Source organism: Lolium perenne, chromosome 7 (assembly GCF_019359855.2).
Source record: "Lolium perenne isolate Kyuss_39 chromosome 7, Kyuss_2.0, whole genome shotgun sequence".
Classification (NCBI taxonomy): Eukaryota; Viridiplantae; Streptophyta; class Magnoliopsida; order Poales; family Poaceae; genus Lolium; species Lolium perenne.
Window position 1 is genome coordinate 212,166,170 of NC_067250.2, and position 22,008 is coordinate 212,188,177.

The 22,008-nt window shown below is 41.1% G+C and overlaps 1 protein-coding gene across 1 annotated transcript; it reads left to right on the plus strand.

The window, feature by feature from the left end:
- The first annotated feature begins 773 nt into the window (after positions 1 to 773).
- Positions 774 to 17,821, plus strand: LOC127315595 (uncharacterized). The gene is made up of 3 exons (XM_071823675.1): positions 774 to 3,031; positions 3,113 to 3,299; positions 17,662 to 17,821. The coding sequence occupies exons 1-3, from the start codon at positions 941 to 943 to the stop codon at positions 17,805 to 17,807; spliced, it is 2,424 nt and encodes an 807-aa protein (XP_071679776.1). The 5' UTR covers positions 774 to 940; the 3' UTR covers positions 17,808 to 17,821.
- Positions 17,822 to 22,008: the final 4,187 nt, after the last annotated feature.

A 22,008-nucleotide genomic window follows, 5' to 3' on the forward strand; every position in this document is an offset into this window, starting at 1 on the left:
ATAAGCCAATGACAATGAGGGAAGAAGGCGGGGTGAGGGATGGTAGTGGCAGGAAGTAGGGTTCCGCTCAAGCCACTCCAGGAATGACAACGAGGGGAGATGATCTTGTTGAATTTAACTTATCACTATATATATTAGTACATGAGACTTGCATGTAACTTTTCTTATTGTGGTTGAATCTGGTTGTGTTTAGCGGAATGAGCGGAGAGCCGTTGGGGGAGCCTCTTGGGCGATTCTGGGCGATCGCCCCAGATTCCGATGATGAGGACGACGATTCCGGTGGATCACCGCCGTCTTCTCCGCTTTCGGCCAGGGCTCTAGCATATCTGTGCCGTTCGCCGGAGCCGGTCTCCTGTGATCTGCCGTTTGAATCATCGGCGGCTCTGAAGAAGAAGGAGCAGAAGAGAAGATTACAGCGGGAGATGGCTAGGATGGTACAAGGTATGGATTCACCAGTTTTTTCATCTCCTTCTCGATCTACAGGTACATCAATGCCTAAGAAGAAACTGCCGGTTCTGTCTCCGTCTACGTTTCTTCTTGAATTCTTCGATGTGGAGGAGTGGGTTCTCGTTCAACGCAAATGGAGAAAGGTACGTCAACCTGGTCGCCTATGTGGACGACGATCTGTATCACCTCGGGCGTTTTCGCCGGCGTTTCGCGGATCTGCATCTTCTCCGGCGTGTTCGCTGGATGATCAACGTCACTGTGGACGATCTGCTATTTCAAAAAATTCTCGTATGGGCCAACTGGGCTTGAATGCCCGACGGATTTGTTGCATGATCAACTGGGCTTGGTCGGCAGATCCACCAAACCCAACGAATTAATCTCCTGTGTGAGATTAACAGGGCGTTTACGATCACGACTAGGGTTTAACAACAACCGTACGCCGCCGGCTCCCCTGGTTACGTCTTGTGCTTCTTCTGGGATTGTCGCTGAAGCGATGGCTCATCGCGGTGGCGGCATGAACAACCGAGGCAGAGGTTTTCCTGGAGGTGCTGGCCGGGGTTTTGAGGGCGGAGGTCGATGGAACAGTGCTGCGGGTCGAGGTTTTGGCCAAGGCCGAGGGAGCAATTTCTTTGAGGGAAGCTCTAGCGGCACTGCGGGTGATGATGCTGGTGCGCGTTCCGGCGCTGATCTGCAAGGGAGCGGCTTTGATGGTGTATTCAGAGCGGGCTCTGGAAACCGAAACAGTGGTGGCGGCCAAGATCGGTACAGCTATGCCCCCAATTTCAATCGCAGCAATGATCGCCGCAATTTCTATGGGCAAAGTAATTACAATAATCGAAGGTTTAACAGTACGTATGTTCCTAGAGATACCAACTACAGGAACAATTCTACTGGAACTAATGTGCGTGCAAGCGCTAATGATATAGTACCAGATGGGTTATCAATGGAGCAGACCATGTTGGTCAAGGAGGCGGCGGCTGCATTTGCAAAGCAGCTTGCGGAGTGGCAGCCAAAGGGTGGGCAGTCAACTGAATCGGCTGTTCCACCACTGACTGCAAGTCCGGCTGTACATGACCCTGCGGCCCGGACTGATGATGCGGCTCGGCGACATGGTTCTGGGCAGCGAGCTGAAGCAGTTTTGTTGTCAGTGGCAGGTATTTCTCAACAACAAGTGACATCTCCTACTCATGAGGTGGCTGGAGATGCTCACTTGGCAAAAAAGAAGAAAGGTTCTGGGTGTTTTCGCTGCGGCAAACCGGGACACTGCTTAAATGACTGCAACCAAGAGATTTGTGATTGCTGCCAAAGCCCGGACCATAGGTCTAGGGATTGCCCTTTACTCTCAGCACCTAAACCAGCTATGGCGATGTATGGTCTTGCACATGAGGACCTTATGTTCTGGGATTTTCCTTTATCCTGTTTAGTTAGGCCGAGGTTGGAAAACACACGCATGGGACGGGTTACAGTTTCAGGTGGGCAGCTCACTATTCCAGAGATCATCACACAGTTGCAGTGGATTGTTCCTGAAGATAATTATCAGTGGGATGTGGTTATGGTCGAGGAGAATGTATATCGTGTGAACTTTCCTAGCAAGATGGACTTGGTGCGTGTTCAGCATTTTGGAAGATTTAATGTGCCAAACTCACAAGTTTTTATGACCTTTGATTTTTGGACAAGAAATGTGGAACCATCTTGGAGAGCGGAGGATGTTTGGGTCCGGGTACATGACTTACCCAGCCCTGTGTTGGATGATTTTCTAGCTCTGTGGGCTCTTGGTACTTTATTTGGGAAAACAAAAGATATGGATATGGCGTTCACGCGTGCAAATGATGTCTTGCGTATCTCTATCACATGTCTTAACTCCAGTCTTATACCTACTCGGATGGATGTCAGAGTGCATGAAGATTTTTATAGACTTCGTTTTGAGGTGGAAGGTCTACAACCTGTAATACCTGCTGATGTTCCTATGGATGATGTCCCACCTGGTGATGAGGATATGGAGCATGATGGCCCTAAGGAGCATCAGCAAGATGATGTTAACCGGCCAGATGGAAAGAATGATGGTGGACAAGATGCTAATCAGGGTGGTAATCATACTACTGTACCTCATAACAATATTGCAGTATTTCCAATTCAGTTTGGAATAGCACCAGTGGTACATCATTTTCTGGTATCTCCAAAGGTTATTTTTGGCCACTCAATTCATGAATGTATCAAAAAGTCACAATGTGTGAATCAGCTTGATCTCTCTGTCAACAAGGAGCAGTATGTTCCAGCTCAGGGTGTTTTTTCGCCGCTTTTCACTGAAGAATCGATGTCTGAAGATATTGCTGAGAGTGATGTGGCTCTGCCTGCTGTTGTGCCGGTGATTTCGGCCCAGCCTGGTATGCATGGCTGTACGTCGATCAGCGCCATGCATGCAACGTCGAGCGGAGGTGAGGCAGCGGTACAGACGGTCATGAATGAGGTCTCGTTACCGCATGTGAACAAGGGTGCAGAGGTACAATCCATTGATGGTATTATGATGATTAGGGAGGAGCAACCGGTGAGGTCTCCCTCTGTAACTCCTGTTGGAGTTAACAAGGTACATAGTTTTTCCTTGCAAATTGATACTGATATTGGCACCAATGAATTTTCTTCTCCTAATCAACTCTTCTCATCTAAGGTCTTTGAGGATTCTCCTTCATATGATCACTCTATGACAGAGGTGATAAATTTTGGGGGAATTGCTAATGATTCAATGAAGGGGATACGATCAAGTGCTAGACTTAGAGCACAGTCAAATTCGTACTATACCCAAATGGAGAGGGCAATGATGCTTGCCAACAAACGGGATCAGCAACAATCTCAAGGTACGCCGGCATTATCAATTCCTTCATTTTCTGCTTTTTCGGATGAGCAAATTATTGCCAAGGCTGATGGGCTTGGGGTGTCGTTGGGGGTTAATCTTGAGGAGAGATTACATGCTGCTAGATTAATTAAGGATATTGAAAAACAACGAATGCTAACTTTTCTCAACTCCAACTCTACCTCTGAAAATGAAAGTTTACCTCTATGTTTAGCGGTAAGTAGAGCTTCTAATATTTGTGAGGACTTAGATGAAGTTGATGAGCCTAGTCTGGATGATAATACACAATTTCAAACTATACGGCAAGTAACTAAAGGCCAACGCAAAAAAAAGTCTTATGACAAGACAAAAGTTAGGAGAAGCGAGCGCATAAGGGTTAAAAGAAAATTGTAATTTTCTGTAATGGAGGGTTTAAGGGGATTGACATGGAATAGTGAGGGTTTTCGCGACCCGGGGAAACACTTGTTTGTTAAAGAGGCTATTCGGGATTACCGTTTAGATTTCATTGCGTTATTGGAAACAGGCCGATCAAATTTTACACTACCATTTTTGGCTAATTTGGCGGTGGGGCAGACTTTTGCTTGGTTTTGTTTACCACCACACGGGAGATCAGGAGGAATTCTTGTAGGAGTAAACACTCAGACTATGTTAGTGAAAAAGGTTGATAATGAAGATTTTTGTGTAAAACTCCACATTAAATCTAAGTTGGATGGTTTTGAATGGATCCTAGTTCCTGTATATGGAGCCGCACAAGACAATTATAAAGCTGAATTTCTATCTGAATTGGTTCGTTTGTGTGAGGTTGAGACCTTACCATTGTTATTAGCCGGGGATTTTAATATTTTGAGACGGAGAGAGGATAAAAGTAACAATAATTTTAACCCTCATTGGCCTTTTGTCTTCAATGCCATCATCGAAAATTTAAACCTAAAAGAGATTGCTCTTACTGGGAGGCAATTCACGTGGGCTAGTAGGAGAACAAATCCAACTTATAAAAAATTAGATAGGGTGTTGGCGAGTGTTGAATGGGAACAAAAATTCCCTCTAGTTACTGTTAGAGCACTTACACGGGCTGGTTCGGATCATACACCATTGTTAATTGATTCCGGACAAAATGCACACAGGGGTAATAAACCGCGTTTCTCCTTTGAGTTGTCTTGGTTACAACAGGAAGGTTTTTACGAAATGGTTGCAGCTGAATGGGAATCTGTACCCCAGGGGACCTCACCGATTCATACATGGCAACAAAAAATCAGACATTTAAGGCGTTATTTGAGAGGTTGGGCGAAAAATCTGAGTGGAAAATATAAAAAGGAAAAAGAACGTTTATTAAGTATTATTGATAGTTTGGATATACAAGCTGAGTCGATTCCACTGTCAACATTGCAAAGAGAAAATCTGAAATTGGCACATGATTGTTTAAACAAACTTCGACGTGATGAGGAGCAAAAATGGGCTCAAAGGGCGAAAGTTAAACATATACAAGAGGGGGGTAATAACACGAAGTATTTTCACCTAATTGCGAATGGTAAGCATAGGAAGAAAAAAAATATTTCAGTTGGAACAAGATGAAGGAACAATTGTAGGCGATGAAAATTTGAAAACCTACATAACCGAATTCTACAAGAAATTGTTTGGGGAGCCTGAGCCTAACTCCTTCTCCTTGATGGAGGAGCGTGTTACAGATATACCACAATTAACGCAACAAGAGAATGATCTGCTGATAGCACCTTTCACTGAGGAGGAAGTCTTTGAGGCTATATCCCAGATGGAACATAATAAATCCCCGGGGCCTGATGGTTTTCCAGCGGAGTTTTATCAACACTTTTGGAATGTGATTAAGCATGATTTGATGGCTTTGTTCACAGAATTCCATAAGGGTGAGCTGCCTCTTTATAAACTAAATTTTGGAGTCATCACTTTGCTACCAAAGAAAGAAAATGCAGTTCAAATCCAGCAGTACAGACCAATTTGTTTACTCAATGTGAGTTTCAAAATATTTACTAAAGTGGCGACTATTAGAACTTCGGGTTTAATTCATAAGGTTATCAAACCAACCCAAACGGCCTTCATGCCTGGCCGCCATATTCTAGAGGGGGTTGTGGTGTTACACGAAGCTATGCATGAAATTAACCGCAAAAAGATGGATGGGGTCCTTTTTAAGATAGATTTTGAGAAGGCTTACGATAAAGTCAAATGGCCTTTTCTCCAACAAGTGTTGCGGATGAAAGGTTTTGATCCAAAGTCCTGCGAGTTTATCAAACAATTCGTTCAGAGGGGAAGTGTTGGAATTAGGGTCAATGATGATATTGGTCATAATTTCCAAACTAGAAAAGGGTTGAGACAAGGTGATCCTTTCTCTCCTATTCTGTTTAATATAGTAGCTGATGTGTTAGCAATCATGATTGCATGTGCAAAAGAGGAGGGTCAAGTAGGAGGCCTTATCCCTCATTTGGTGGAGGGGGGAGTTTCGATTCTCCAATATGCCGATGATACCATCATGTTTTTAGAAAATGACATTGAAAAGGCTATTAACATGAAACTAATACTCTCTATGTTTGAACAATTATCTGGTCTGAAAATAAATTTCCATAAGAGTGAAATCTTCTGTTTTGGGAAGGCTAAAGATAAGGAATATGAATATAGACAGATATTTGGTTGTGAGGTTGGCGCTTTACCAATTAGATATCTGGGGATACCAGTTCATCATCGGAAGCTTAGAAATGCCGAGTGGAATCATGTAGAAAGTCGCTTTGGTGCTAAGCTAGGTTGTTGGCGTAGCAAACTACTTTCTTATGGTGATCGATTAGTGTTAATCAACTCCGTTTTGACAAACCTTCCAATGTTTATGCTCTCTTTTCTTGAAATACTTGTGGGAGTGAGAAAGCGATTGGATTTCTATCGCTCCTGCTTCTTTTGGCAAACAGATGAAACAAAGAAAAAATATAGACTTATGATGACCCACAAGTATAGGGGGTGTATCGTAGTATCTTCGATAAGTAAGAATGTCGATCCCAACGAGGAGCAGAAGGTGTTGACAAGCAGTTTCGATGAAGGATTCACTGTAAATGCTCACAGACAAGTATTCAGGGGGTTTTGATGTAACAGTTGAATAAAGTACGAGTATGTAAAGTGCGAGAGTAACAATTGCAGCGAGTGGCCCAATCCTTTTTAGCACAAAGGACAAGCCGGTTTGTTTACTTATAATTACCAAACGTTCTCGAGGACACACGGGATTTTAGTCTAGTGCTTTCGCTACATACAGCTAAATAATCTTCATTGTTATGATAAGTGTTGTGTGGGTGAACCTATGCTAATGTACCGCCCTTCCTAGGACTAATACATACTTGTGATTATACCCCTTGCAAGCATCCGCAACTACAAGAAAGTAATTAAGAATTAAATCTAACCACAGCCTTAAACTCTGAGATCCTGCGATCCCTCCTGCATCGATATACCAACGGGGGTTTAGGTTTCTGTCACTCCGGCAACCCCGCAATTGGCAAACGAGTACAAGATGCATTCCCCTAGGCCCATAAATGGTGAAGTGTCATGTAGTCGACGTTCACATGACACCACTAGAAGAATAACACCACAACTTAAATATCATACCATTGAATATTACTCATCCATAGTTCACTACTAACATTTAGACTTCACCCATGTCCTCAAGAACTAAACGAACTACTCACGAGACATCATATGAAACATGATCAGAGGTGATATGATGATGAATAACAATCTGAACATAAACTTGGTTCAATGGTTTCACTCAATAGCATCAACAACAAGTAGAGATCGATACCGGGAGAGTTTCCCCTATCAAACAATCAAGATCAAACCCAAATTGCTACAGCGGTGACGGTGTCCAGCGGTGATGACGGCGGTGATGATGGTGGAGATGATGATGATGGTGATGGCGATGATGTCCAGCTCGATGACGGTGACGATGGCGTCGATTTCCCCCTCCCGGAGGGAATTTCCCCGGCGGATTCCTGCCCGCCGGAGAGCTCTTTTCTCTCTGGTGTTCTCCGCCCCGCAGAGGCGGCTGTAACTCTTCGCGAGGTCCCCTCTGTGGCTTAGGTTTTCGGGACGAAGGATTTCGCGAAGTAAAGGAGGTCAAAGGGGCTGTGGGCCCCCACACTACATGGCGGCGCGGCCGGGGCACAGGCTGCGCCGCCCTAGGGTGTGGGCCCACCCTGGGTCCTCCTGGCCCCTCCTTCTGGCTTCCTTCGTCATCTTGAAAAATAGGATTTTTGGTATAATTTCCTTCCAGAGTTGATCTTCCGAAATATTGCGTTCTGACGGTGCTTTTTCCAGCAGAATCCTGGCTCCGGTGCTTGATCCTCCAATAATGATGAAACATGCAAAATAGATGAAATATATCAATGAATAACAGCAAATTATGATATAAAATAGTGATGCAAATTGGACGTATCAACTCCCCCCAAGCTTAGACTTCGCTTGTCCCCAAGCGAAACTGAACTCGATAGACATGACCACATGTTTATGGAGTGAAGAGTCGATAAATAAAATACGGACAAGAAGCATCATATTCATTCACACAGGACATTATAGTAAACAACCTCTTATAACTCATATTGAAACAAGTATAAGGTAATCACAAGTAAAGGTGCATGAGAAATCATGATTGGTGATGGCAAACTTTGTTCTTGGTCAGAGAACAATTAACAGATTATATTTATCTCATTGAGCAGCGCTCTCATGTTAAAGTTTATAAGGCACAACTTGCATACTCAATCATAATGGTCTTCTCATGATCATTGATAACTTGCAAAGCTATATTCATTCAGATAAAACTTGTACTAAACAAAGAAGAATAAAAGACATGATGTAGCAAATCACAATATGATGGTTTGATCACAACTACTCAAATGCTTGCTTGAGATGGAGGGAAATAGGTTTACTGACTCAACATAAAGTAAAAGACAGGCCCTTCGCAGAGGGAAGCAGGGATTAAATCATGTGCTAGAGCTTTTTCAGTTTTGCAATCATATAAAGAGAATAAAAGTAACATTTTGAGAGGTGTTTGTTGTTGTCAACGACTGGTAGTGGGTACTCTAACCCCCTTGCCAGACAACCTCCTAAGAGCGGCTCCCATATTATTTTCATTTTATGTGGCACTCCTTCCAACCTTTCTTTCACAAACCATGGCTAACCGAATCCTCGGGTGCCTGCCAACAATCTCATACCATGAAGGAGTGCCTTTTTATTTTAGTTTTATTATGATGATGACACTCCCCCCAACCTTTGCTTACACAAGCCATGGCTAACCGAATCCTTCGGGTGCCGTCCATCAATCACATACCATGGAGGAGTGTCTATTTAGTTTAATTAATTTGGGACTGGGAATCCCATTGCCAGCTCTTTTTGCAGAATTATTGGATAAGCGGATGAAGCCACTAGTCCATTGGTGAAAGTTGCCCAACAAGATTGAAAGATAAAACACCACATACTTCCTCATGAGCTATAAAACATTAACACAAATAAGAGATACTAAGTTTTGAATTGTTTAAAGGTAGCACATGAAGTATTTACTTGGAATGGCAGAAAATACCATGTAGTAGGTAGGTATGGTGGACACAAATGACATAGGTTTGAGTTAAGGTTTGGATGCACGAGAAGTATTCCCTCTCAGTACAGGTCTTTGGCTAGCAAGGTTAATTAGCAAGCATAAGAGTCGAGGGAAACAAACAAATATACATATGATAGAAACAATCATGCATCTTCCTTGTAAGCACAAACAATTTTAACTTCAGAATAATAAGCTATGAGCTAACAAGAAAGACAATGAAACAACTACATGTATTTCTCTTTTCTATTTAAACCTCAAAGTGTTGTTGCTATTGACCAATGCTAAGTTTGCCAAAACCAAATAGATTTATTCAATGCTCCCAAAGTGATACCAATACTAACAACAAGGTGAATCATATAGTAGAGATTGCAAACTAAAATAAGATGTGCAATATGTAAATGATAAGACTTCTCATTAATATTCCATAACGATAACTCACACCAAGGGATACATAGATAACCAACTAAAGAGAGATACTCCCAAACGCAACCCATCTTATATGATAACTTCCCTACTCATAATATGACACTACTTGACAATAAAAGTAAAAGGTAGTGATAATGTGATACCGCGGCACTCCCCCAAGCTTGGAACAAACCAAGGGATGCCAATACCGATGATGAATTACTCCTGCGGCGATGGTGGTGATGAATTCCCGTCATCAAACTTCCAAGGAAGAGGCTCTCCATCAAGAAACGACATCTTGGTCTCGGGGATCCTGAAACTAGCAGCACGGCTTATGTATTTAAACCTGTTTTCATACTCACAGTTCTGATTCTGAAAATCATAGAGTTGTGCTTGGAGCTTGTTGGTGGTGTCGTGAAGTGAGAGGATGTCGCTCCAAAGCTTTGCAGTTTCCTTCTCATGTTCAGCAATGAGTTCAAACACAATCCTGTGGAAGATATCCACCTCACGCTCAGCCATCTTCTTGTACTTGAAAACCTCTTGTTCTAGCTTCTCCATCCTGTCTTCCAGGCTTCCTTCTCCTTTAGGACCCTGGACATCCTTGACCTGCAGTTCTCCTTCAACGAGCAGCAACTCCTTGGGGTGCATCCTCAGCTCCTCCATGTACAAGTTGCCAACATCCTTGCTGGAGCTGTCCTTCGGAGTTTCCGACGAAGACATGATGGCTCTAGATCTGAAGCAAATCCTGGCAGAAACAACTCGAAACAAAACACGTCGAGAACACAATATACGGACCTCCAGGGGTCCGGGGGATTATATAGCAAAAAAATTCGCGACAAAAGGAAAGCACCAGATCGAACCAGAGTCGGAAAGGGGCGACGAGGCGGCCAAACCATAGGCCGGCGCGGGCCCAGGTCAGGCCGCGCCGCCCTATGGTGGCACCCCCTCGTGCGTCCTTTCCACTCCGTTTCGAACTCGTAATTTCTCATATTTTCCAAAAACAGCAAAAATATAGTTCGGAAGGTAAATTGCGTACTTTTCATTACCGATCTTGTTACCTATTCAAAGTCGAGTTCTCAAGTGACTGTCGATTTGCCCTTTGATGAAAGCCTCCGGTGTTTCCACTTGAATAATATCAACATCAACATTATAGGAATCACCTGAGATATAATGCTTGAGTCTTTGTCCATTCACCACTTGCGTAGCATTGCCTTGGAGAGAGCTAATTTTGATTGCTCCTGAACGATACACCTCCTCGACAACATATGGTCCTTCCCATTTCGAGAGTAATTTCCCTGCAAAGAATACGAGGACGAGACCGATACAATAGGACTTTATCCCCAATATTAAATTCTCTTTTGATAATCCTCCTATCATGCCATTTTTTAACTTTCTCTTTAAAGAGTTTAGCATTTTCATAAGCTTCACTTCTCCATTCATCTAGAGAAACCTCTTATCACCGGCAAGTTTAGGATCTTTATTTAATTCTCTAACAGCCCAATAAGCTTTGTGCTCTAGTTCTAAAGGTAAATGACAAGCTTTCCCATAAACCATTTTATAAGGTGACATTCCCATGGGATTTTTATAAGCAGTTCTATAAGCCCAAAGTGCATCCTTCAATTTACTAGCCCAATTCTTTCTAGTTTTATTAACGGTCTTTCCCAAAATAGATTTAATCTCTCTATTTGATAATTCTACTTGACCACTAGTTTGAGGATGATAAGCGGAAGCAATTCTATGATTAATACCATACTTAGCAAGAGTTTTTCTAAAACCTCCATGAATAAAATGAGAACCTCCATCAGTCATAATATATCTAGGTACTCCAAATCTAGGAAAAATAATATCTAAAAGCATTCTTAAAGAGGTCTCACCATCAGCACTTTTTGTAGGTATAGCTTCCACCCATTTAGTAACATAATCAACAGCAACAAGTATATGAGTGTTACCTTCCGAAGACGGAAAAGGTCCCATGAAGTCAAATCCCCAACAATCAAACGGTTCAATAACAAGAGTATAATTCATTGGCATTTCATTACGTCTGGAGATATTACCAACCCTTTGGCATTCATCACAAGATAAAATAAACTTTCTCGCATCCTTGAAGAGAGTTGGCCAATAAAAACCTGATTGTAGAACCTTTTGCGCGGTTCTTTCTCCGGCGTGATGTCCTCCATAAGCACTACCATGACATTTACTCAATATCTCTTGTTGTTCATATTCGGGAACACATCTTCGCATAATACCATCCACTCCTTCTTTATATAAGTGTGGGTCATCCCAGAAATAATGCCTCAAATCATAAAAGAATTTCCTCCTTTGCTGAGCTGAAAAGGTTGGAGGCAAGTACTTGGAAACAATAAAGTTAGCATAATCAGCATACCAAGGACTGTCTCGCGAGCTCACCTTTATTACAGCCAATTGTTCATTTGGAAAACTATCATTAACAGGAACAGGATCATAAGCAATATTTTCCAATCTAGACAAATTATCAGCAACAGGATTATCGGCACCTTTCCTATCTACAATATGTAAATCAAATTCTTGCAAAAGAAGTACCCATCTAATAAGCCTAGGCTTAGCATCTTTCTTTGTCATAAGGTATCTAATTGCAGCATGATCAGTATGAATAGTAACTTTTGAATCAACAATATAAGATCTAAATTTATCACAAGCAAAGACTACAGCTAATAATTCTTTTTCAGTTGTAGCATAATTTCTTTGAGCAGCATCAAGAGTTTTACTAGCATAATGAATAACATTCAGCTTTTTATCTACTCGCTGTCCAAGAACAGCGCCTACAGCAAAATCACTAGCATCACACATAATTTCAAAGGGTAAGTTCCAATCAGGAGGTTCAACTATAGGAGCAGTTGTTAAGGCTTTCTTAAGAGTTTCAAAAGCTTCCTTACAATCATCATCAAAAACAAATGGTACATCTTTTTGAAGAAGATTAGTAAGAGGCTTTGAAATCTTGGAGAAATCTTTAATAAATCTCCTATAAAACCCAGCATGACCAAGAACACTACGAATACCTTTTACATCCCTAGGATAGGGCATCTTCTCAATTGCTTCAACTTTAGCTCTATCAACTTCAATACCTCTCTCAGAAATTTTATGTCCCAATACAATTCCTTCATTAACCATAAAGTGGCATTTCTCCCAATTAAGAACAAGGTTAGTTTCTTCACATCTCTGCAAAACTTTATCAAGATTTCGCAAGCAGCTATCAAAAGAATTCCCATAGACGGAAAAATCATCCATGAATACCTCTACAATACTTTCACAAAAACCATGAAAAATAGCAGACATGCATCTTTGAAAAGTAGCAGGAGCATTACATAAACCAAAAGGCATACGTCTATAAGCATAAGTTCCATAAGGACAAGTAAAAGTGGTTTTCTCTTGATCTTTAGCTTTTACAGCAATTTGTGAAAACCCAGAATAACCATCAAGAAAGCAAAAATGAGTATTTTTAGACAATCTTTCTAGCATTTGATCAATAAATGGTAAAGGGTAATGATCTTTCTTAGTAACTTTGTTAACTTTTCGAAAATCAATGCACATTCTATACCCTACAACTACTCTTTGAGGAATGAGCTCATCATTATCATTAGGCACAACAGTCATACCTCCTTTCTTGGGAACGCAATGCACAAGACTAACCCATCTACTATCAGCAATAGGATATATAATACCAGCTTCAAGAAGTCGTAATACCTCATTCCTTACCACTTCCTTCATCTTTGGAATTAAACGACGCTGATGTTCAACAACAGGCTTTGCATCATCTTCCATATTAATAGCATGTTGGCAAATAGAAGGAGAAATCCCTTTCAAATCATCAAGAGTGTAGCCAATAGCGCCTCGGTGCTTCTTCAATATTTCCAATAACCTTTCTTCCTCAACCTCTGAAAGCTTAGAACTAATAATAACAGGATATATTTTCTTATCATCAATATGAGCATATTTAAGATTATCAGGTAAAGGCTTTAAATCGAAAACAGGATCTTCCTTTGGTGGCGGTGTTGTACCCAAATCTTCCACCGGTAAATCATGCTTGAGAATAGGTTGGCGAAGAAAAATTTCCTCAAGCTCATCTCTTTCTTTCCTAAAAATTTCGCTCTCGCTATCCTCCAAATGTTGCTGCAAAGGATTATTAGGAACAAGAACAATAGATGCACATTGCTCCATTTTAAAATCATTACTAGGCAAATCAGCTTTATAAGGAGTTTTAGTAAATTTTGAGAAGTTAAACTCATAAGATTCACCAGCAAATTTAGTCAAAATTTTCTCTTTCTTGCAATCTATAATAGCTCCACAAGTATTTAGAAAAGGTCTACCAAAAATAATTGGACAATAATCACTTGCAGCAGAACCAAGTACCAAGAAGTCAGCAGGATATTTAATCTTACCGCATAATACTTCCACATCTCGAACAATACCAATTGAAGAAATAGTTTCTCTATTAGCCAGCTGAATAACCACATCAATATCTTCAAGTTCACAAGAATCAATTTCGTGCATAATCTCCGTGTAAAGCTCATACGGAATAGCACTAACACTTGCACCAATATCACATAATCCATAATAGCAATGATCACCAATTCTAACAGATAGCATAAGAACACTAGCTTGTTTGGGTTTATTAGGATGTGAAACATTATTAGAAGCATCTTCACAGAAAATAATATGACCATCCTCCACATTTTCAGTCACAAGATCTTTAACTATTGCAACAGCAGGTTCAACTTTTATTTGTTCTTCAGGTTCTACAGGTTTCTTTTCACTTTTATGAACCGCACTATTTATAACAGAGTACTCTTTCATTTTAGCAGGGAAAGGAGTTTTTTCAATATAAGCTTCAGGAATAACATGATCAGCAGTTTCAACTACAACGCATTTATTAATAGATGAATCAATTTTATCTTTATACGGTTCATGATACTTATCAAAATTCTTCTTTGGCAATTCATAATGAGAGGCAAAAGCTTTATAAAGATTTGCAGCAACTTGAGAATCAAGACCATATGTAGCACTCATATTACGAAATTTATCAGTATCCATAAAAGCTTCAATGCATTTATAATCATAAATTATACCTGATTCTCTATCCTTGTCGTTCTCCCAACCTTCAGTATTTTCTTGGATTCGATCAAGAAGGTCCCTTTTAAACTCTTCTTTGTTGCGCGTAAATGATCCAGAACAAGAAGTATCCAGCAAGGTCTTGTCTTGAAAAGAAAGTCTTGCATAGAAATTATCAATAATAACATTACCAGGAAGCTCATGAATGGGGCATTTGAGCATTAAAGACTTCAATCTCCCCCAAGCTTGGGCAATACTCTCTCCATCATGAGGCCAAAAATTATATATGCGATTCCGATCCTTATGAATTTCACTTGGAGGATAGAAATTAGAATAAAACCGGGGCACAATATCATTCCATTCAAGAGAATCCCCATTATCCAGTAATTTATACCAATACGCCGCCTTACCGGACAGCGATAAAGAGAATAATTTCTTCCTCACTTCATCCATAGCAATACCTGCACATTTGAATAACCCGCATAATTCATGCAAAAACAGTAAATGATCACCGGGGTGGACAGTTCCATCCCCTTCATAGCGGTTATCCATAACACGTTCAATAATTTTCATAGGTATTTTATATGGTATTACTTCCTCACCTGGCGCCTCATCCACTACCGTTGCAGTAGTAGTAGATTTCCCAAATAGAAATTGAAGAGAAGATCTCTCCATAATGACTTATAGCAGCAGCGTAAATAAAATCAGCACAACAGTAAAGGTTTTCCTTACCAATTCCACTTACCAATAGCGCTTCACTCCCAGGCAACGGCGCCAGAAAATAGTCTTGATGACCCACAAGTATAGGGGGTGTATCGTAGTATCTTCGATAAGTAAGAATGTCGATCCCAACGAGGAGCAGAAGGTGTTGACAAGCAGTTTCGATGAAGGATTCACTGTAAATGCTCACAGACAAGTATTCAGGGGGTTTTGATGTAACAGTTGAATAAAGTACGAGTATGTAAAGTGCGAGAGTAACAATTGCAGCGAGTGGCCCAATCCTTTTTAGCACAAAGGACAAGCCGGTTTGTTTACTTATAATTACCAAACGTTCTCGAGGACACACGGGATTTTAGTCTAGTGCTTTCGCTACATACAGCTAAATAATCTTCATTGTTATGATAAGTGTTGTGTGGGTGAACCTATGCTAATGTACCGCCCTTCCTAGGACTAATACATACTTGTGATTATACCCCTTGCAAGCATCCGCAACTACAAGAAAGTAATTAAGAATTAAATCTAACCACAGCCTTAAACTCTGAGATCCTGCGATCCCTCCTGCATCGATATACCAACGGGGGTTTAGGTTTCTGTCACTCCGGCAACCCCGCAATTGGCAAACGAGTACAAGATGCATTCCCCTAGGCCCATAAATGGTGAAGTGTCATGTAGTCGACGTTCACATGACACCACTAGAAGAATAACACCACAACTTAAATATCATACCATTGAATATTACTCATCCATAGTTCACTACTAACATTTAGACTTCACCCATGTCCTCAAGAACTAAACGAACTACTCACGAGACATCATATGAAACATGATCAGAGGTGATATGATGATGAATAACAATCTGAACATAAACTTGGTTCAATGGTTTCACTCAATAGCATCAACAACAAGTAGAGATCGATACCGGGAGAGTTTCCCCTATCAAACAATCAAGATCAAACCCAAATTGCTACGGCGGTGACGGTGTCCAGCGGTGATGACGGCGGTGATGATGGTGGAGATGATGATGATGGTGATGGCGATGATGTCCAGCTCGATGACGGTGACGATGGCGTCGATTTCCCCCTCCCGGAGGGAATTTCCCCGGCGGATTCCTGCCCGCCGGAGAGCTCTTTTCTCTCTGGTGTTCTCCGCCCCGCAGAGGCGGCTGTAACTCTTCGCGAGGTACCCTCTGTGGCTTAGGTTTTCGGGACGAAGGATTTCGCGAAGAAAAGGAGGTCAAAGGGGCTGTGGGCCCCCCACACTACATGGCGGCGCGGCCAGGGCCTGGGCTGCGCCGCCCTAGGGTGTGGGCCCACCCTGGGTCCTCCTGGCCCCTCCTTCTGGCTTCCTTCGTCATCTTGAAAAATAGGATTTTTGGTATAATTTCCTTCCAGAGTTGATCTTCCGAAATATTGCGTTCTGACGGTGCTTTTTCCAGCAGAATCCTGGCTCCGGTGCTTGATCCTCCAATAATGATGAAACATGCAAAATAGATGAAATAACATAAGTATTGTGTCCCAACATGAAATATATCAATGAATAACAGCAAATTATGATATAAAATAGTGATGCAAATTGGACGTATCAACTTACAAAGTGGAATATGGTTTGTAGACCCAAAGACCAAGGAGGGCTAGGTATTGAGGTCCTTGAATTAAAAAATAGGTGCCTGCTAAGTAAATGGTTGTTCAAAATTCTCACTGAGGAGGGAATGTGGCAACAAATTTTATCTAATAAATATTTGAAAAATCATACGTTGGCACAAGTAGAAAGTAAACCTACTGACTCCCCTTTTTGGAAAGGTCTTATGAAAGTTAAGAATGATTTCTTTAGTAGAGGCTTTTTCAAAATTGGTACCGGGGATTCAGTCCGGTTTTGGGAAGACACTTGGTTAGGGAACACCCCATTGGCCCAACAATATCCATCTTTATATAATATAGTGCAGCGAAAAAATATATCGGTGGCTACTGTGTTAGCACAATCTCCGATTAACATAACTTTCCAAAGAAATCTGAATGAGCAAAAATGGACCCGGTGGCTGCACCTATGTCAACGCCTTATACGAGTACAATTATCAAATAATCCGGATAAGTTTGTGTGGAAACTTAATGATTCTGGCATTTTCTCAGTAAAATCAATGTACCTTGACTTGATGCAGGGGCATACAATCTTTCTGCGGAAGTATTTGTGGAAGTTAAAAATCCCGTTAAAAATCAAAATCTTCATGTGGTTTCTTAATAGCAAAGTATTACTGACTAAGGATAACTTAATTAAAAGAAATTGGAAAGGGTGTACAAAGTGTTGTTTTTGTAATGAATCAGAAACTGTACAACACCTCTTTATAGATTGTCCTTTTGTTAAGATTATTTGGCGCATGATATATTTAACTTATAATTTGCCTCCTCCGGCTAATGTTACCAATATGTTTGGGAATTGGCTTAATGGAGTTAATAAACAGGATAAAGCAAGAATACGGATTGGCATTTCAGCTGTATGTTGGTCTATATGGACAACTAGAAATGGCATTATCTTTAACAAACAAACGGGAACTAATTTTGTGCAGGTAATTCGACGTGCAACTCACTGGATTCAGCAATGGGCGCTGCTTCTACCGGAAGATCAGCGGGAGAATATGGCTACTGGGTGCAACCGTCTGCTAACGGTTACTCAGGACTTCTTTTTCCAGGCTACTGGGTGGCGGCACACTAGTAGACTCCGAGATGTTTAAGATGATATTGTTTTCCATGTTTAAATGGTTGATACTTGTCTCAACCTTACCTTTTATGTGATATAAGACTGCTATACTACTGCTGAACTTTGCTTTATTAATAAAGGCTGTATGCATCGTTTCGATGCAGAGGCTGGGCTCTGCCCCTTTTCGAAAAAAAGTATTAGTACATGAGAACTTTTTCTATGCTAGAATTGTTCAGTTGTGTTCAACATAAATTTTTAGTATGGGGACCAGCATGTACTCTCTTGTATTTTTATAAAAAAATCCTAAAATTCAATTCGCCTCCCGGGTGCGTATGCTCCCTATATCAAAAAATTATATTTCGACTTGTCAAAAAAAATTGATAAAAAATACTACTTATACATCAGCATAATATATGTGCATTCGTCAAGTTTCACGAAAAATAAATATTTTTTGTAGTCTATGTAAAAAAGAGAAAATTTAACTTATAAAAAACATTATTTTTAGCACTGAGTTTTGTCTTTTTTACACACATCACATGACAAGTTCATTTTTTATGAAACAACTATGTGAGCGCGTAGCACGTGAAGATGTACGTGCAAATTTTTCGTTTCAATTTTTTAAATTCAAAATATGTGTAAGATGAATTTCAAAATACAGGGAGCATATGCTCCCATGTTCCAAAACACCACTCCCAAAAAAATCTACCTCCTAAACAAGTATTGATGGCTTATAATGGTGCATGATGTAAACCGTATAGGATTCAAAGAATATACATGGCATTTTAATAAATATCTATTATATTCCAATGTTTCTGAAACCATGTGAAACCAAATCATGTAAGCATTTTTTGTTTAAGTGAAATAATACTTCCCTCCCCTACGATGTCGCTAGTCCGCTGTCTCCGGTGGCCTTGGGTCCTTGGAGGCGTGGCGGACCACGACCCCTCGCCAGGGGGAGGTTTCCCGTCCTTTAATTAGGTTATCCTAAGTGTCTTATTTGAGATGATGAGAAGGTGGCTACATCTTTAAGTTATAATAAGGTCCTTCCCTCCCTATTCTTGCCCCAGTGGTGCGTCCAGCATCGGCGTAGAGGGCGTGTGAAGTTGTATGTCCTTCCTCTCCTACCTAAGATCCTGACATTTTTCGTATTCGCTTGTGTGGTTTTAGCTCAGGCTCTTTCGATATACATGGTCTTACCTTTGGAGGTGGTTTCTTCTTAGGTGTGTGAGTCCTTTTGGACCTTAACATGATGACTTCGTGTTTGTCTACTAAACATGCTCTACTACGACAAAGCTTTGATCGGCTCCGGTGATTAAGGGGCCTGGGCGGTGGCGTGCCTTTAGCTCACTCGGTGTTTGTAGTCATCAAGATGGACTAAGTACCTATTTATAATATTTTTAATTTTTTGGTTATTTGTACTTTTGTATTGTGCCATGGATGATTATCACTAGATAGTGGACTTTTTTTTTGCAAATGCTTACCATTTAATAGCTTAATAATGTGAAAACATGAGTAAGCGAATGTGTCGTGAGAAACCAAGCCAAAGTATTTTATTACTACCTTCGTCTAAAAATATGTGTTTTAATTTTATCTAGATACGAATATATCTAGATGTATTTTAATTCTAGATATATGTATATATATATATATATATATATATATATATATATATATATATATATATATATATATATATATAATTATAATTAAGACATGTATCTAAGGGTGGATGAAGTACTTAATAATTAATGTATATTTATGGAAAAGAAGAGAGTGGTCGAAATATGATTGATAGGGTAGGGGGGGAATAGCTTTCAATGGCCCCATGAACTCTGAACCCAACACAGAAACTTAACATAAAACGTATGTTCATTGGGGCCACTTGCAGGTGCAATATAACTAACTCAATGAGAGAAACAACAAGCAGCGGCTCGCCAACCTCTCATAACAATTAAGCTAAAACTATCAAAAGAACAGTTAAGCTAAACGCATCGGATTATTTTTATATTATAGTATGTGCAGTGGCCCTAATTGTGATGCTACATCCTGTGGGCCACGCAATGCATCTGGAATTATGTGTTCTAATTATTTCTTTTTTGAGTATACTATTTGTCACCTTTACGGTGCTACTGTGTGTCTATGTGCATACGCGTACAATCTTTCTGCTTGGACCTTTCCTACTATTATTAACTACATACACAAGATTCAGTAAATATACTACGTGCTACCTACATGTATTATCTTGTTGTGTAGTAAATAATAGTGTAGTTCGTTGATCAAGGATGGGCTATTGAATGGGAGAAGAATGGATACACACCATTGTCTGCATGTTGAGCTTGTCGAGCCGAGGAGAAGATCCAGAAAACGGAGGAGAGAGACGGAGAAAATTGTGAGAAAAAAAAAACATAATTCCAGCTAGGGTGTGAAAAACCCACCACAATACTCGTTAGGGTTTCAGAAATTATCACTATTCAAAAATTTATCAAAAAACTCTAGGCAGCTCTCCAATTTTTTCAGAAAGATGATTGCACACTTTAACTGGTTTGATGGTGTTTCTGACCAAAGAGGCACACATATGCAGCATAACGTGTCAAATGCTTAACGGTTGAAGGACATACATACGTTAGACTTGTTCTATGTTGTGTGTATTTTTGTAAAGCTCCAAGGACCCACTGATTAGATCCTGCCTCCTCTCTCTTTTCTCTCTCTCTGCCAAGTGGACCCCACATGTCATATCATCCCTAACATATATGCACCCACGGACTCCCTACCCATACCATGGCCGGTGGCACCCATGGTCGCACCAAAGCTCTCGGCGCCACCCATTCCGGTCGTCGGGCACTCACTACCCTCCGCACCTCCCTCACTTCCGGCTGGTCGTTCTGCTAGCCGCAGAGCCGACGGCCACAAATCGGAAGGCCCCATCGCTCAAGGACGGCGAGATTATTCGCTGGTGCGGCGAGGATTTAGTGGAGGCCTTATCGGAGACTTCTATGAGCTTAGAGACCAGCTTGGGTGGGGCCAGTTCGGCGTCATCCGGTCCTGCTTTAACATGGTCATTGGCGAGGAGTTGGCATGCAAGTCCATCGCCAAGGAACGGCTCATGTCCCCGGCATGCGAGGCGTCAGGCTCCAGATCGAGGTCATGACATGTCTCTTAGTCCACTGCAACATCGTCGACCTCAAGACCATCTACAAGGATCGGGACACAATGCACCTCATCATGGAGCTCTACACCGACAGGAGCTCTCCCACCCTGGTGAGAAGCATCCTCGAACATGTGCTCGTCAGCTAGGATGCGGGCACAACACTCTCTCTCTCCCCTCTCTCTCTCAGCCTTGGTGGGTTGCGTGGAGGGTCTGCACGTGGACGTGGCCAAGCGACGGAGTTGGCACTCGGCACACGCTCCAGCCGAAGATTGGGGACGTGTTGTGATTGGGGCTTTTGTATAAAAAATACATACAAAGGGGACAAAGCATTATAATATACAATATGTGGAGGTGTTTTTTTTTTGCTAAAAATACGCACGAACATCATGCTACGTTAGCATATAAGTGAGCCTCTGCCGTCTGAAATAGCGTAAATCCATACCTCGTTCGGTAAATTACCAGTGATGGCAAGATAAATTAAGACCCCCAATAAAGATTTGAAATATCTGTCACCAATGAATGTCCAGCTATAACTTTGACCATTAGGGGTAATGTCCTAACGATATAGCCAAACACACGTAAAAATCACCTGTCAGTAACTAATGACGACTGCTGCAATTAGGAGCTCAACATAGTTATGGATTGGTGGAATTTTTGCAAAACTTTTATGTTTATAACTAACGGTGTAAAAAACAGATAGCCGGTGAGAAGCTAGTAACCATAGACATGTTTTACAACGGCGCCACACTGGTCCATTGTCAACACCCGGATTTTTAAGTCCAGATACCTATTATGTCATTCATCGCAATCCCAGGATAATGTTGTTGCGAGGCATAATAGTCGAATATCACAGTCATTATTCATTCCAAGCCATAATGTCATACAATCTTGAATCACATGATTCATCTTACATAAATAGTTGATCCTTCAATCAACATACATACACAAGTTCATACATAGCGGAAGCGTAACTATAGATGGACTCTCTAGTCCACAGGCCAACATTTGACGTCAGAAACCCATAGTTGTCGTAGGCGTCCTGCTGGTCATCCTCGTGATAATTCTGTT

Excerpts from the sequence above, each read along its gene's own strand:
- LOC127315595 (XM_071823675.1), top strand. The coding sequence starts at position 941 with ATGGCTCATCGCGGTGGCGGCATGAACAACCGAGGCAGAGGTTTTCCT. Across the intron at positions 3,032-3,112 it reads CTCCTGTTGGAGTTAACAAG|GTCTTTGAGGATTCTCCTTC; the intron begins GTACATAGTTTT and ends TTCTCATCTAAG. Across the intron at positions 3,300-17,661 it reads GGATCAGCAACAATCTCAAG|GTAATTCGACGTGCAACTCA; the intron begins GTACGCCGGCAT and ends AATTTTGTGCAG.